This window comes from Python bivittatus, unplaced genomic scaffold, assembly GCF_059951505.1.
Source record: "Python bivittatus isolate LINGU-HERP-01145 unplaced genomic scaffold, Pbiv_v1 ctg000160_np1212, whole genome shotgun sequence".
Classification (NCBI taxonomy): Eukaryota; Metazoa; Chordata; class Lepidosauria; order Squamata; family Pythonidae; genus Python; species Python bivittatus.
In genome coordinates, this window is record NW_028277076.1 from 3,920,722 (window position 1) to 3,938,157 (window position 17,436).

At 44.2% G+C, this 17,436-nt stretch overlaps 1 protein-coding gene across 1 annotated transcript in view; it reads right to left on the reverse strand.

The window, feature by feature from the left end:
* LOC103050135 (syntaxin-binding protein 1) overlaps positions 1–16,176 on the reverse strand; it is a 30,908-nt gene extending 14,732 nt beyond the window's left edge. The window contains exons 1-10 of the mRNA XM_007429342.3: positions 15,947–16,176; positions 7,105–7,154; positions 6,329–6,410; positions 5,876–5,952; positions 5,472–5,550; positions 4,837–4,940; positions 3,223–3,371; positions 2,268–2,352; positions 1,685–1,815; positions 903–1,010 (exon numbers count right to left, since the gene is read on the reverse strand). Coding sequence (XP_007429404.1) covers positions 903–1,010; positions 1,685–1,815; positions 2,268–2,352; positions 3,223–3,371; positions 4,837–4,940; positions 5,472–5,550; positions 5,876–5,952; positions 6,329–6,410; positions 7,105–7,154; positions 15,947–15,983 — 902 coding nt within the window. The 5' untranslated portion in view covers positions 15,984–16,176. The remainder of the gene's footprint in view (positions 1–902; positions 1,011–1,684; positions 1,816–2,267; positions 2,353–3,222; positions 3,372–4,836; positions 4,941–5,471; positions 5,551–5,875; positions 5,953–6,328; positions 6,411–7,104; positions 7,155–15,946) is intronic.
* Between the last annotated feature and the right edge of the window lie 1,260 nt (positions 16,177–17,436).

The following is a 17,436-nucleotide window of genomic DNA, read 5'->3' on the forward strand; positions in this document are numbered from 1 at the left end:
ATAAATCTGAGAACACAATGGCAGTACCATCTCCACACCGTTAAGAAAAGGACACTGATGCCTCCATAAAGCTTGCAGGAGTCAAGGCCCGCTCAAGGAGGTCTTTATCTTCACCTGCCCTACTTCCCCACCCCCAATATTTCTGATGAAAGGTCATCAGAAATCATGGGGGCAGAAAAAATGACAAAACAACATATAGACTTTAAACCAGAGACATTTCTATTAGGAATTATACCTGAAACATATAGTAAAGAACTGAAATATTTGATTGTAAATGTTTTGACAGCGGCTAGAATTGTATTTGCTAAAAACTAGAAAAATGAAAAAGTACCTATGCAGGAGGAAGTTATTAAGAAAATTATGGAATGTGCAGAGATGAGTAAATTAACATTTGAAATTAGAGAGCAAGAAGATAAACAATTCTATATGATATGGGATCTGTTTTATCAATGGTTGGATGAAAAGATATAGTAATGTAATAGATCAGCAAATTATATAATAGAAACTTGACAAACTGATATAAATTACTATATATATATATATATATAATCAATGGATAAAAATGATATAAATCTTATTATGAAAGCTGATGTTATAGACTAGTAACAAATGAATAATAATTGATAATTGATAAATATATAAATATATGTTAGATAGATGACATGAGATTTTATATAAATGATGAGTGAAGACTATGAAAGGATGGCACAAATGATTGGTAACTGGCTGACACACGGTTTAAAATGGAAGATGGTTTTTTTTAATGTTTTTTATGTTATTGTTTGTATGTGTTTGTTGTAAAAAATAAAAAATAAAAATAAAAAAAAAAAGAAATCATGGGGGCAGAGATGTGGGCAACACGGAGCTTTCCATGCTCCTTAGTACATGCAAAGAATGCTTACTGGGACACCTCAGCAATGTGCTTGTGGCGCAAGGTAACCCACAGGTCATCATCCTCATCCAGAAGGACCTCTTTGACCCGGGCCTCCCCAATTCCACTCGTCTCATACCTGGGAATTTCAAGAGAGAACAAGAATGAACAAATCAGTGACTTCATACAGGAAAGGAAGGAAATCTATATTTCTGGGACAGCCAAGATGGACACACTGTTTTGAATCATGGGGACTCAAAGGTCACGGAGTCCGAGTCCTTCCTGCATGCAGGAATCACGGTGATCCAATTTTTAAGAGAGACTTACTTAGGAGGAAGGGAGCTTATTCTTCTGCTGTGCGCATTGAACATTGCTGCCTAAATAACTGGGCTGACCTTTTTTTCATTCGTTACAATATTTGGAATTGGTCAGATTAATTGCTTTGGATACTTTAGAGCGACTACAAATGGGTCCCTGATTAACTGAGGAAACAAGGCAGGTTGGTTAGATTATAGAATGATATATGCCCACTGTTTGGGTTTACACAACACATTTAATCCTAAACTTGGGTCAATGAAGCCCAGTACCTCTGTTCACAGAATGTGCTATGTCCAAGCCCAGAAAGCACATTAGAAGTTCACACAACCTGCAGCAAACATGGCTGGATTTCTACAACATGCTCAACCACAGTTCTCTCAAGACCATTTTAGTCCAGTCTGTTCTAGTCTAACACCACACCTAACAACACACACATCACTCACAAGGGGGTGGTGACCTCGTAGACAGTACAGAAAGTAAACAAGGGAACCTTACTTGTAAACATCATTTTCAATGGGTAGCAAATCATAGCTCATGGCTTGGAACGTGAGTTCATGCAACACTGGAGAGGTGGGGTCAAAGCCACGATCTAGGATGATAAGTTGGGAGCGAGCTTTGTCTGGACCCTGGGGAGAACAAACCAATAACCCATTAGAGTTCATCCAGCCTGCTTTCCATCAGCTGAAAGAACATTCCTCTCAAAGCTAGCTCTGACAGCAAAATGCTGTGTTTCGACAGCCATGCTTCGTTTAAAGAGCACCGAGTATAAAAGTAGCTACTACAGGAGCAATGAAAATAATACTAAACGATGTCCTTCAACTCTACTAAGTCGCCCAATACAAGGTAGTTTTCTGACATCTCCAGAATCGTCTGCAATGCATGGAAAAATACTGTGGAATAGGGAGCTAAAGGGTCAAAGGATAGGAAGGAGTTGGTTGAAGCTACATCTAACAGGAGTTCATACAACCCACCGCTTTGCCCACCCTACCCAATTAAGGGCACTGACTCATCTGGCTCGGCTCAAATCCACAATCCAGGCACCTCAATCCAGCCCCTTTAACTGAAAGGATCTGCTTACCTCTCCCATAGTTGGGTCATCTGCCTTATAAGCATCCAGCTTGTCCTGGATCAGCTGAGCCAACATCGCATTGTCCTTGTAATCCCTGCCAAAAAAGAGAGAGAGAGAACATGACCATTATTTCAAAAGCAGGGCTGATTTTGTTTGATAGGGGCCCTTGACAATGCTGGCGGTAACAGTGGGCTCAAATTTGCCTTCTGTTTTTGTTGTCCCACTACAAAAGGTGCTCCTATTTCCCCCGCCCCCCACTCTTGGGGTACATGAGCAATTTTTTAGAATATCTTTGAGGGGTGTTTTCCTGATGACTTTGTTAACAACAAGTTGCGGAAGGTGGTGGAAAGTTTGCCGAGGCTTTGTTATGTCCCCAACCTTCCATGGCCTCCCTTGAGGAGTTCCTTCCTGAGGTCTTCCACTGGAATTGAACGGAAGCACGGGAAGTCCAAGAGGCTACAGGCAGCTGCAGAAAGCATTGTACTATGAAAGGCAGGACACACACACACCATACCCCTCTCGCCCATCTTGCGGGTAAATTAGTCCAAAAACACCACACTTCATCCATACAGTTTTTGCAGACGGTTTCCCCTCCTTTGGGGGTGGGGCGAAGGTTTCAGTTTAAAACAAAAGCAGTAGACGCCACATACTTTGGAAACCTGCTGTATCTGGAAGCTATATGTATCCCTTTCCCATTCATAAAGAAATAGAAATCTGTCAAGAGCTGGATGAAACTTCTAGGTTTCAAACAAGTCACCTCTTGAGTTCAAGTTGCAGACACTCAATAATGGGAAATCCTTGGACTTGCTTACATCCTCCTGTCAACCTGTCTCAAGGAGGCTCCAAAAGATTTGTAAATCTGACTACTAGGAGTTCAGAGAAGATGTGCTTCGAGTTTGGAGGCCTTTAGCCAATTCCAGCTGCAGTTACTTCGTTGAAGTGGTCCTGCAGAAACTCTACTCACCCCCTATATCGGACAGCTGGGTATTCCTTCAGGGTGGCACAAAGAGTCGCAATTTGTTCTGCCAAGCGCTCCAGAATTGGGTTCTTCATTTGGGCCTTGTGAGGGCTATAAAAGCTCTGAAAGGAGTCAGCTGAATCCAGGGAGTAAACCTGCAGTTGGCATCGGAAGGGTAAAAGAAGAAAAGGAGCTGAAATGCCCAGGTTGAGATGGTTTCAGTTCAATACCGCCCCACGTTTGGCTTATCCACCAAGTCAGGAGAAAGAAGTAAGATACATAAAATACATGAGGAAGACTGTTAAGGTGCTATATGTACATGTCATTTGGATCATCTGCACATACTTCAGAATACATCATGTACACCCTTGTTTATAGTGCTGAATACCCGCACATACACATACATTTTGTGATGTTCAAATAAAAAATCCAATACAAATAGAAAGATAATACACTCCAAATATGAATGCCTATGAAAATGTCCAATTTGTTTTTTATATATCTCCATCATTTGCTCCCACATCTAGTAATTGTGTGCTGTCTTCCAAGGGCTGTGCTTACAGAGAGAAAAATCAATCTGCTTTGTATTTACAATGCTGCTTAACCATCGGCCATCTGTTTCTCTCCCTTCTGCTCCTCCCACCCCCCATTTTGCTCCACCACGAAAGGAGGTGGCAAGAAGCATTTCCTGTGCAATTGGACAGTAGCTTGGAAGGGTTCAAGAACCAACCCAAGGTCAAAGAAGCAAGTGTGTGGAAGTACAGAGGGCTGAACAAAGAGGGGTGTGTGTGTCTAAAGAAGGATGCTATGCCCGTCACAAAAGCTCAGCCATCAAAGCAGATGAGCATCAGAGGCCCATAAAGAGGAGAGGGATGGACAACCTTTGTGCCTGGGGGGGAAAAGTTGCATGAATCTGTCATCTTCTGCTTTGTGCTTGCTACAACTTGCCAACAGGAAAAAAAAAAAAACTCCTGAGAAAACACAGCAACCGAATTTGCTCTCCAAGTCCACACTACTCTTCCCCTTTCATAAAATAATTTGGCTCTGTTCTGGTGCATTGATACCTACATGCTGATCCTCCCCATTATCTACTCAGCAGTGCAAAGATCCCTAAAAATCCATCCGTCAATAATCAAGTTGCATTCTAAATTAGTCTTTCCTTCCCCTGGGGACCAGCATGTATTCCAGAAATTATGCCCTGTTGGTTCTAGGACTGTGCATGCTTCAGAAATTATTAAGAAAAAACATATTTGTGCAGGCAAAGCACTTCTCTATTACGCATTAGAACAGCCATGTCTCCTCCCCCCCCCCCGGCAGCTGCTTCGGGGAATTATATTAAGATGCAGCTGATTTAAGAAGAAGACTCCTTAAAACAGACATCTTTTTTTCAAGTTACCACAGAAGCTTAAAAAGTAACACAGCCACTTTAATGAGTAAGCAGAGAGATGGTGAGTAGATGTGCAAGTTCCGAAGCATTCTTTCAAATGACTTTTGCGGCATTGACAACGTTTCTACCAATGAGAGGAGCAGTGATGGTCCAGGTGAGAAATAGAATGGACAGATATAAATGCAGTTATACCCAAATATCCCACCTTCACTTCTGCCTCACCCATGGGTTACCTGTGACTCATAGGGCAGGAAAGCAATGTTGATTTCCGTCAGGGTCTTGATGACTTTTGCTGCACGGGATTTGACCAGTTCATTGAATAAGGAATCTGGACATGCTGGGAACAGAGACAGAGAACAACTACAAAGCTCAGACAGAGCAAACAAACCCGTTTGCCCCAACATGGATAGCTACAAGCTATCCCCACCTTTTCCAAAGATAGCAAGAAGACTGATATCAGAAGAGATGAGGATCTAAGTATTTGGGGAGGGGCTCTTGAAAGTCAGCTAGGTCAAGGCAGAGTTCAAACTAGGATCTTCCAATGCAAGACACCAGACCGCTCCATGGCTGCATTCACACAATCTAGCAGTTGCATTTGCGCGAGGTGCTGTTTTTGGCTTACTTTGGATTTTATTTTATTAGCTTAGCGTGTTATGCAAATCCAACACTTCTGTTGCTTGTGTGAACCTAGAAACATGAGTTAGTTAGGCGAATGTGGCCAGGATCTCATTAAAGCAGCTGCTTTCCTTGTAGATGAACTACAGTTCAATGCATGGCCCCAAGTCGGCCAAAGAGGATCTTGGAAATGGGGTGGAACTTGAAAAACCTTACAACGCAGAGGGGGAATCCTAGTTTACTACATACTTACAGTCAGTGAAGAAGACATGTGCAGCTCGATATTTGGCATTTGGGGGCTCCTTGAAGTCAGCAATGAGAGACTCAACAGACTGAGAAAGAAGATTATATGGATTCAGTTTCCTTCTTATCAAGAGCATCATCTCTCAGCCTAACCTAACTTGCAGACTATTATAAAGATAAAAACAGGACCTAGAGCAAAAGGCTGTTTACAGTGGAAACAGGGAACGTAATAAAACTAGTAGAAATAATTGTTAACAAGAAGGACTGCTATAAGACAGCTTCAATTGTTCCTATAATTTACGGCCTTCTTTTGGAAAACATGGTGGCCCACCTATAGTAAAACTGTTGAATAAGCTCTATCCAACCTGGATAGCCATCCTATTAACAGGCAACAATGTTCAGGGGAAAACCCACCTTTTCTGATGGAGTGATGAGATACACAGCCTCCAAGCTAGGCAGTGGCTCTCGGCGCTTATTGATATCTTCTACAACTGGATACAGCCACACCCACATACACAAGCAGAGAGAGCGCAAGAGAGAAACAGAGCAGAAGGAAATCAGATGGAAGGTTAGGGTGTTTCAGGGTCCATCACTAACTTCTGTCCATCTCTGGAAATCATTCTACCTGCTTGAAAGTTATCTCCCACTCCCCAAACTGCTTTCCTTCCCCATCCAGACCCACGGCTTCCTGGAGGCAGAAGGCACCCTATCCTTGAGAATTTCAGCAAGAGGAAATGAGGAGACAGGGCATCCAAGCTTTCTGCCTGAGAGGTTCGTTCTAACGAAGCTCTGCAGGTTGTGCCGAAGACGACACAAGGTTTGCCCCTGAAGTGCGTTACGTGAGCACAGTCCAAAAGTTCTACTTACTCGTTATGCCCTCGGTCATGATATCCGTCATTTTGCAGCAGGAGGACAGCATACGCATGCTTAACTGGTCCACCACCAGGACCTAGGAAAGAGACGGAGGAGGGAGATGTCATTCCAAAAAGTCTGACTTGGCTTTATGCATTAAACCTACCTAAAAGACACTCCTCCCCCACTGAAATGGCTCAGAAAAACAACTGGGCTCCTATGGAGCAAAAGGCTCCCCCCCCCCCGAAAGAAAACTTGGTTCTCTTAACAAACACTTGCAACTCAACATCCTTTCCTTCAGTGGAGGAAACAGAACCCTGGAACTCATTTTGTCCTAATAACAGCCAGACGTTGCTTATAGGTTTGCAAAGTGTTTTTGCCTTAAAAAATAGGAACTTATGGATCTTAGGTTTTGTTCCAGAGTTAGTGTATTCTCCTGGGAGGCCAGGTCCTGCATCAAATCTTGGTTTGTGGCATGTTTTCAAAGCATGTATTTGTTGAACCAGATATCACGCTTAACTATCTTTTGTGGATGTGGGATGAAATGGGTGAATTAGAAATGCTCATGTAACTTAGAAGTTTAAGCAGGGAAAATTCAGAGCTAGAAGCTGCGTCCACACACTGTGCTAAGCTGAGGGAGTGTTACCTTGGTTATACTTGTGTGTGATTCTGAGTGCTGTGCAAACCCAAAAAAATAGGCTAAATCAGAAACCAGGTTGAATGGCAGTGGGAATTACACTTGCATAAAACAGCATGGGTAAGAAGAAGCCAATGATTTATTTTGAACGCACCTTCCATTCTCCCTTCTTTTTTACTTTCTTTATGACATCAGCCATAATTTCTGCAAAAATAAAAAGAGAGGAATTAGAAAAAGAATTAATCAATCCATGACCGGCCAGCACCAGCCCCATTGCAGAAGCAAGTTTAATCACAGCATTGACTGTGGCTAAAGTAAGCTTCTTGAAGGTGAGCACATACTATGGCTGCAATTCCTGTTACCTACAGTCAGATGCCTTAGACTACAATGGAGTCATAACAACGACCAATCCTGTTCCTGTCTGGATAGGTCTGATCATAATGATCAAACTGGTTATTGTTTAAATTCAGTTTCCAGACTAGGGCAATGCTAAAAAATGAGTTTAGGACTCATACATCTCATACAAAAGATCATGAGAAGGGGGGTGAGGATTAAAAAGCCAAGCTCCCCAGCACTGCAGTAAACTAGACATAAAATACAATCAGCTGTAAAGTGCCTTACCCGTTGCACAGAAAATGATAAATACAACATCACAACAGCCTCTGAAGGCTAAAAGTCTGAAGAACTTTGCAACAGGAAGGCAGAGCAACTTGATTCCAACAACGGAGAGAAGCAAAGTGAGAAAAGACACGGGTGTGGAAAATCAAAATGGATGAGGGACACCACAGCTGAGCATCAACAGCAATCATTCACAGCTCACCTGAACTGAGGTGATGCATGAAGACAACCCATTAGTGCTTCGTTTAGAAACCAGAAATCCCAGTCCCTCAAGACAACCCCTTGTAATCCCAAACTGCATTTGCACATTCCATGTACAGATGGCTTATTTTATGCCAAGGTAATAAAATCAAGGCATGCCAAACTCACTCTCCACTTTTATCCTCAGCAGGAAGCCCTTATCAAAGATACTACGAGGAACAATTGTTTCCATATGAAATGTGACTGTTCATGGTGGACAGGGGTGCCCCAACTACAAGACAGGGCAAGACAATTGGCTTAAGTAGCAGCTTCCGGTCTAATCTTCTTAAATTCTCCATCTGTTCTCCTCTATTTGAAGATCCACAACCATGTAATAGATCAGGAAACAGAGAGAAATAGAAAGAAACCCCTATCATGGATGTTGAATTAAGAGTCAACAGAAGGTGGTCTCCTCCACATGGAGAGGTGAGAATCACCTTGTCCTTGGGCCACAAAAAAAAATTGGGGGGTCAGCTTTGTCTATGGAAGTGCCAGATGGATACTGATGATCCAGAGACTGGATTTAGGAAAAATCAGGAATAATAGGATAGAACATTCCTAAGGATGCTTATTCTTCCTAAAACACACACACACAACTGATGACTTCCCACAGTTGTTCTTTGGGAAGAAGCACTTGGGAACATTGCTGGTGGGCAAGTGGGGCAATGTCAGGGAGTGACAATTTTTCTCAGAGATGAATTGAGGGAATCATCTTGTTTCCTTCTTTACTTCTGCTCCATACCCTGGCCAGAATGAGTATTGTTCTAATACATAGAACTGTGCTTAAAGTAAGAGCTTTTGAGTTTCCTCCTTCGGAGTGAAAAGAACTTTCATCCTGAGTCTATCCCAAAGCAACAGCTTCTCAATGAATTTTTCTCTTAAACAAGAAACAAATGGATAGTTCATATAATTGTGCTGCTGAAGATTTGCTTTCCCTTTTATTGGAGTGTGGGAAGATGCCAGTTTTAAACTTTTGCTTCTCTGCACACATGGCTTCTCAGACAAAGGGAGGAAGAAGATACAGCAGGCATTTCCTGTGACAACACATCATAAGCTTTCAGCTTGTTTCATCACAACTTGGAAAAGTGAATGCCATAGATTCCAGAGGACAGGGCCTACTACACACCCCACTCTGCTCCACATTGCCAGGTTATTCTCCCTTGGTTAAGGTAATAGTTACCCCACTTCAGATTAAGGCGCCTGTAAGGGAAAAGGTTCTTCATTTTCTATTTATTACCCCACCAAAATAAGAGAAAGAAATGTTATGAACTGAACACTCATCAAGGAGAAAGATTCCTGCTTCTCCAGAAATCTAACCTTTTAAAGTCATTGAGTAGGATTCTAGCATCTCATTCTTCAACATCTGTTTTTTCCATTTCCTAAGAGTTATTTATTCTCCACTTCAGGGCAAGGACATCAGTAGGTTATTTAGAATATAGGCAAAAGGATCCTAAGTTGGAATGACCTTTAGTACTGCATCACATCTCCTTAGAATCTCACTTCCCATTTAGATGATTTCTTCTGCAGGACGTCTGGCACCAAAGGGATCGTTGCCAAGGGCCCAAGTCTACAGGGGAGCCAAATTGGAGCAGTGTGGCTGGTGGGAGGAAGGGTTCTAGCAAAGGAGATGGCGAAGCAAAACAGAAGCCCTCTTGGTGCGTAGATGGCTCGCTCAGGAAGGCACGTGCCTTTCCAATTTTGCTGGGTAAGCACAGAATCAGCAGTGGCCTTGCTCTGAAAACCTTGAGATGGGACAAGCAGGATGGAACAGATAGCAGCCACCCTTGTTTTTTATTTCAAAAACCAGAAGTTAGGAAAGCAGTTGTTCTTCTTTTGGGCTATGATAGTCTCCCCTTAACCTAGAGGCCCTCTAGATATTTTTCACTACAAACCCCCTTATCCCAGACATAACCAGACAAACAAAATCACTCAGTCTTTTCAAACAACTCCAGAACTTGCCATTTAAAAACACAAAACTAAATCATAGGCAATTCACTCAGTTCTTTCAGGCAGGGACCAGACAGGTAACCCTTCTAGGGAACACCTCAACCAACTTTACGATACCAGCCTAAATGTCTGGTGATGGTGGCACTGCCAAAGTGAAGTGCGTCTACAGGAGGGCAGCTAGGATGGTGAAGGTCTAGAACCCTTTGAGAAACTGACATGGGTATATTAAGCTGGGAGAACAGAAGAAGTGGAGATCTCCTAAAATATCTGAAGGCTGCCACCTGAATGAAGAAGACTTGTCCTCTGTTTGCTCCAGGTTGGCAGGACTAGAAACAAGAAGTCAGAAAGCAGATTTCAAGAAAAAGATTACAAGAATCCTTCTCTCAGTAGAAGCTGTAAGCAGTGCCATAACTGCCCTTAGGAAATGGTGGGCCTTTCTTCACCAGATGTATTTAACCAAAGCTGGACAGATATTGTTCAGGGATGCTGGACGTGCAACAGAGGATGGACTGAATGACTTCTAAGGATTATTCCTGCTGTAAGCAGGCAGCCCATCTGACAGAGAAAGAGAGGAGGTGAAAACAGAAAGATCCAATTGTCTTCTGACTAACCAAATCTGGCCAGAACATTGGACTCTCTGAACTGCATTGCAGCAGAGCTGGCCTCTCCCTTTTTTGCTTTCAATTTAGGAATGGCTAATTTTAAAATAAATAGGAGAGGAGAAAAAGAAGCTTGAGGTGGTCCACAGGGGGCCATGTTCCTGGAAATCAGGAGAGGGTGGTCTCAAGATCATTAAGAAACACTTCACCACTATAAACTGACTTCAGGTGGAATCTAAGGGTTAGGGTTCTTACTTGTTCTTAGAGGGTCCTGCTACTAACAACAGAGTTGCAGGAAAAGAAACCCTTGAGAAACAGGGCATGAGTGATGGTACAGAAAGTTATATTGCCAAGTTCTGTGAATGAGGAGGTGGAATCTCTCAGTTCACAAATCTATGGATGCGTGGAAATCCCATAGCCAAGTAGCCATTCTGACTGACAAGCAGAAACAAGGCTGAACCACCCCATCTTCCCTAGGTGTTTTCACACATGGAAAACACAACACAGCCATCTTACAAGGCAGAAGTTCCCGCTGAGCAGCACTGCATAGCACATGGAAGTTTGCCATTTTAAAAAGTCACGAGCCTTGCTTAACACAAATCGTATCAGTGTTTTGCACTAGAAAGAGCACCACAACAATGGCCCAAGTGAGCCAAAATACCTGGTTCTGAGACATCAGAACAAAAGAAAGGAATATACATAGCTCAGGGTTGAACTGTAGAGTCCTTGGTGCTCTCTGAGTTTGGTTGTTTGCTTGAAAATGTCTCATTACCCAACTAGGTAACATGACCACTGGCAGGGCAAGCTACTGTATATAAACAGGGAGAAATCCCCACACTCACTAGCACTGGTGATCTTACCTAGTTGGGTAGTGAAGCAAGCAAACCACCAAGGACTCCACCTAAAAACAAAACAGGACATCTCAAGTGTGAGCACTGAAAGGACAATGATAAGATCACAGGTACCTACAAGGGAGAGAATCATAGACACAGCCTTAAGGTCATCAAGAGATTAAGGTTTATTCCACCTGGGAAGTTAAGAATCTGTTGGGACATCAAATCCCCTCCTTAGCCAGCCATCATAAATTGTAACAACTAGAGAGCCACACCACACCCTGTCCCATTCTAAGTTGAGGCTTGAGGGACAGATGCCCCCATTTCTCTTCCCCAGCCTTTCCCGAGGGTGCATGGGGAGGGAGTATCTCTAAGATGATACTTGCTGAGAAACCAACATGGTTTACCTAAATTGAGTCTCTGTTGTGAGATGGGTGGCCACATCAACTATCTACATAAATAAAATCAACTACCAAAATTATTACTTTTAGTATTGTGCAAATTCAACTTGTTCTTTTAATTATATAGACATTCCAGGAACTATTTTTTAACCTTTTATTTTTTCAAACCTGTTTTTTTTTTTTATATGTTATTTTCAATACATATTTCAATACATATTCTTTGGGCATCAAAATCAAACTGGTTGGACAGATAAGAGAGAGTAGAAAACTCAAAAATTCAATTCTCAATGAATTCTTTGCCAGGTTACTTAGTTCAGCACTGGAGGAGAGGGAAGGACGGCAACCTTGAGGGGGCATTGCCCCCAAAAGTTGCAACTGGAACAGGCTGCATAGGTTGGTCACACAATCTGGCCCAGACCTTCCAACAGAAGCCAGTAAGGGTACCGTGGATCCCTTATTGCACATTATGGCACAGATCCCCCTTGTATTGGACTACAAAACCCAGGCTTGCTGGGGGTGATGGGACCTGTGGCCCACTGCATTTGGAAAACACCAGGAGTCCAACCAGAGATCCCATTTCCAGCAAAGGCACAGGAGGGTTTTGCAACAGGATACACAACCGATGAGTTGCAAAAAGTCAGAAACAGAAACATCAACTGATAACACATTTGTCTTGCAGAAACCAAGTATCTCTTAAAGAGACTGAACAAATCCATGCTCTACTTTTCAAATCACAGCCAGCCACAACTCAGAGAAGTCAGTGCTATCTACTCCTTGGTGCTGCTGAAAAATCTCCCCAAGACTCAGAAACCTGCTTTGCAATTCTCCTTCTCTTTTTATATCTGATTCTCAAGATGCCTGGAAACTCCTCGACTGCCTCTTTTGGCTTTGTGCTACCTACCTCTCCATCCCTCTGCAGCTTCTCTGGTCACCTTCCCTGGCCTGATATGAGGGGGTGGGGAACCCCCAGAAGGGACTGAGTGGGTGGGAAGCCAGGGAGGCTGCAGAGAAAATGATTCTATGAATGTCAGAGATCCCTCTTGCACTACATGCCAAAGCACCACAAGAACTGAACTGATATTCTCCCGTGAAAGCAATTTCAAAAGTAAATCCTTTTTCATTAAATCCAAGGAGAACAGGTAGGGAACATGCTGGAGGATTTTTTTTCCCCCCCATGCAGCATTATTAACAGCATCTGCAATTGCACTGAGGCCATCAAGCACTTTGGCAGAGGAAGGAGAGCTGATTTGCAAAATGAAATAACGGCCCTCCACAAAGCAATAACCCAGTGGGTGGACTGCATCACTTCAAAAGACAGAGCGGGACCCCCAAGATGGAGTGGTCCAGCGCCCCACCGAAAGGGAGCACATCAGGAAGCTAAGCAAAACAAGCATGGTTTTTCTTGAAATGCTAACTTCCAAGTTGCAAGGGTTTTATTTTCAAAGGAGAAAAGCATTAGCAGCCAAATGTAACACAAGATTACCATCTACAGAGCACACAACCTTACTTCGGTGGGGAAACAGCTGGTAAAGTTTCATTTGGGCTAGATCTTTGCTGTGACCAACTAGTGACTTTAATTAAAAGGGGGAAAAATGGTATCTCAGAATCTGTTAGGACAATATCTTTTCACTAAGAAACAATGTTGAGCTGATGTTCACCTTTTGGGGGCCCTGGTCCAAAAAAGAAAGCGGTGCACGTCCTCATGTGTATGCATCTTATAGAACTCACTGCCTCTTTAAGCAACATCCCATCTTACACCTCCAGAGAAGACAGAAAGTTCTAATGAAGCCTAAGCAGCCATGGGAACGGGTCAAATGCTTCCTCACAACGGGCTGAATTGGATCATCTTTTGGTCTGAGGTCTGCAAGTTTCGGTTTCCTTGCTTTTTTTTTTCTCCTTGACTTGAATTCCAAGTCCAAAGTGGATGCACCCAAAAGAAGGATGGGGGTGAGCAACTCACAAAACAGACAAGATGGTACAACAGCTTTGGGGGCAGGAAACCTGATGTTACCCACCCCTCTCACTTCCCAATTCCCCTATTACGTTTAGACTGAATTTTTGAGAAACAAGTCTCTACAAAGCGTTAAAAAAAACATTCAGACAACAGCTCTTTGGTTTCTGCACTGTCTTCACAGCATGCATACAGAACCAAGACATCACTCCATATTTTGATGTCCACAATGATTAGACACCAATGCAGAATTATATTTCTCCCCTCACTTACTGAAGACCCTTTTCAGTAAGGCAGAGATCCAGGCAAGCTCCCGAACCATGCCTCATTTTTTCACTTCCACCTCCTGCACAAAATGCAGCAGAAGGTAGAAGGCAGGCTTTGGCACGGGAGCGTGCCAAGAAGGGAAAAAAAGCTTGAAGAGAAATGGTCTTCATCTGTCTGAGCAGCTGGGGATCTGGTCTGAACAAGGCTGCTTGGATTTTCAAATCATGCAAACACGCACAAGAATAATGGAGATGGTGAGCAGGACCCCAGACTCGTGATAGAGTGGGAGGAATCAGGCTATGAATCTCAGAGGATCTTTTCTCCTCCTTCCATCAACATCCCCCTCCCATCTCTGCCAAGTCACACCACTGCACACCAGTTGAAGCCCAGCCTTCTCTGATTGCAGCATCAAGCCCAAGTCATAACACAGAAGATGCCTTTGTATTGAACGTAGAGATATTATTTTGCATTCTTCCCTATGGATTTCACTCCTTCTAATCCCCCCAGAGAGACCAACTGCAGATATATGCACGTATATACAACAAGCTGAAAGGCCATTACTCTGGCTACATACTGGTCAATCCTCTCTTAGAAAAGTGGCTTAACTGTAATCACCGAAGACAGCTGAGGAGTTTTAAGCAACCCAGCCTAGAACATTCCATTTAAAAGCAGGCTCAAAATCTTGGGTTTGTTTCTCTGCATAACCTCACCAGAAGTTGTAAGCAGTAACCATTTGGGTCTGAATGCAAAACCCTCAAATTCTGCTGGCACGTTGCTGAATTTTTTAAAGAAATTCGGCATCCTGTCTTTGCCCAAAAAAAGAGAAAAGGACATTCTCTACTACTTAGACACTCCAGGGCACCATCCTTTGAATCTGCTTTTAAAACACAGTGATCAAAACCTAGAGCTGAATGGAGCAAAAAATAGCATTTATGGACCGTGTGCAAAACTGCTCCCCCCTTTTGAAATCAGAGCAACCGCATATAGGGAAACCAAATTGGGGGGGGGGGAGATGAAGAGGTGGAAGAATATTGCAATTCAACAAAGAATTCAAAGGGTTTACTCTAACTAGTCAGTTTCACACTGGAGAATTTAGGGCGAGTTTGCTTCTCCTAAGGGTGGTACTATTTGCTTTAAGGGGTAGATGGGAGAAAAAGACAGGACATATTTTGCATCTTCGCTACCCTTTCACTATTACCCCCAAATTGTACCCTAGAATCGATTTACCAGATGTTTCCCTTGATGTACTGGAGGCAGAAAATGTGATAGGGAGAGGAAAAATACATTAAAAATCCAGGAGGATTTCCCCCCCTTTGTTTTGCTTTTTTTAACCAGCAGCAAAGTGATCCTACCCTACATGCTTGTGTCACAAAAATATTTTACACGCATAGCACCCACCAATACATACTGCCTTCTAAGCCTGAGAAAGATGGGAATGCACAGATCCAGAATTTCCCTTCCTTTATTCATCCTTTAAAGGTAAAGACTCCGGCACATCCCTTTCTCTCCATATGCACTGACCGAAGCAATGGGTCATTCTGCTCAACCAATCCCCCATACCCTCCCCATTGAAAAACAAGGGAGAGAAAGGTGGAAAAAAAAAAAAGCAAAGGATTAATCAGTCACCTCTTCCCCGCTGCAGAAAAATATACACCAGAAGCAACCCTCTTTGCAGGAAAACCCTGGATTTGCTTGAATCCTCTGTCTCTCTCTTTCTCTCCCCACCCCCGATTTTTTATTTATTTATTTATTTTGGTGTCGCCAATGGCTGATTTCTGCCAAGAGCCCAGCCTCCCTCCTCCTCGGCTATATTCGCTTTCTCCAGCCTGACTCCTACGCTTTCTCTTTCCGTATTTCGGGAGGCTTCTCGTTCTCCCGACCGGTGAAAGGCTCCCAGCGCAAAACCGACGGCCGCTCAACCTTCCGCGTTAAAAATAATAAGGCAAGGAAAAGGCTTCGCGTTGCGATTAGCGCACGCCGGAGCGCGAACAGCAGCCCCAGGCCGCTGAAATCGCAAAACCGCTTCCAGGAGGAGGACGCCGCCGCCGCCGCCGCCGCCGACCTTTATGGCCCCCATTCTTGCTCTACGCAGCCCCCGCCTCATTCAATCAAAGGATGTAGAAAAAAGGAATAATCTTACTTTCTCCCACGACAGCTTTCAACCCAGCGGGGGCCATGGCGTCCCTGGGGGCTCCTCTCTCTTTTGCGCGGCTTGGAGGGGGGCAGCGGGACGCCCCGCTTTTCTGTTCTCCTTTCCGCTTTTCTCCGGCTTCGGCTGTTCCGTTTGCTGGGAATAATAATACGGATAATAACCTCGCGCCGGGGCTGGCAACTCAGCTGACTGCAACCCGGGGAAGATGCGGAGGCGGTCCACGCAGGGCGTGGCCGGATTATGATGCCGGTGCAGAGAAGCTGGTGGTACCGCGCCGACGTCACGGCCAGGCGGGCCAATCAGCGGCCCGCCTGCTCAGCATCCGCTGCGGCTCGCCCGCGCCGTTACGGGGCGGAGCCAGCCGCGGAGATGGGGGGAGCAGCAGTGGGGAGGCTGGATGTCGACTGGTGGGAAACAATGGCTTTGCCAAACTGTGGCTTGCTGAGTAGGGTCCACTGGGCTGGCCTTGCACCATGCATAAACCCCCAACCCGCTTCCACGGGATGGGTTAGCCTAATGGTCGAAGCAGGCCAGCCATGGGTGTGCCTTGCGCTAAGCCCTACCCCGGTGTAGCCATGTTTGCTGAGTCAGCTGGGCTGGTCTAAGATGCTAACCCCATGAACTTTGGTTTGTGGGTCATCTGCAAAACATTCACTGCCAAAACTCAACCAGCTACATCGGAGGGGCTTAGTATGATGTCTGAACTGAGCCTTGCTGGACAAAATGAGTGCATTTGTGCCTGGCTGAGGTCAGGGGAATCATTGCTTACTCAAATGAACATTCTGGGTTTGCATGATAGGAACCACTCTGGTTGGGTTCACTCAGCACGCCAGGCGAGCATCTAAAATATCTCTGAGGAGCATCGAGGGATTGCTCCACATGGCTGAAGCTTCAGCCAAAACACCCTTTCAAAGCAGGGCTTTGTACTCCCTTTTAAAACCATCCCCCCACAGTCCAGGCACTAAAGTGGACTTATGTGCGTGCACGGACCCATTACATTGGACAGAATCGCCTGGCCAAATCTCATTGGCACGCTTTGAACCAGGCATCAAGACAGAGCTCTTGAACTACCAACTTGAGACACAAAGACCGATTCTTATGACTGTCTGGATCAAGGTGACCAAACACTGCTTTGCATTGGCCTAATATGGACCAGAACTGGCCCTACCCTTAAGTAGAACAAGGTGCTGCTTCAGGCAAACATAGGGTTTATCCTATGACTTGTTATCATAGAGTATCTCAAGGAGAAGGAGCACAGTCTTCTCGGTCAAACCCTGGGAGTAAATTTAGTCCTTATCCTGCTTGGTCTTGCCTGCATTTAAATCCTCTCTGTTCCTTCCAGGTGTGTGGGGACTAGAATACCCTCTACGCTCTGGAGATAGCTCCAGCACGGTGGCCATTGTCAAGCTGCTACAAGATAAAGAGCATTGATGCTAGGCATGAGATAATGGGAGAAGATTACTCTTTCATCAGAAAAG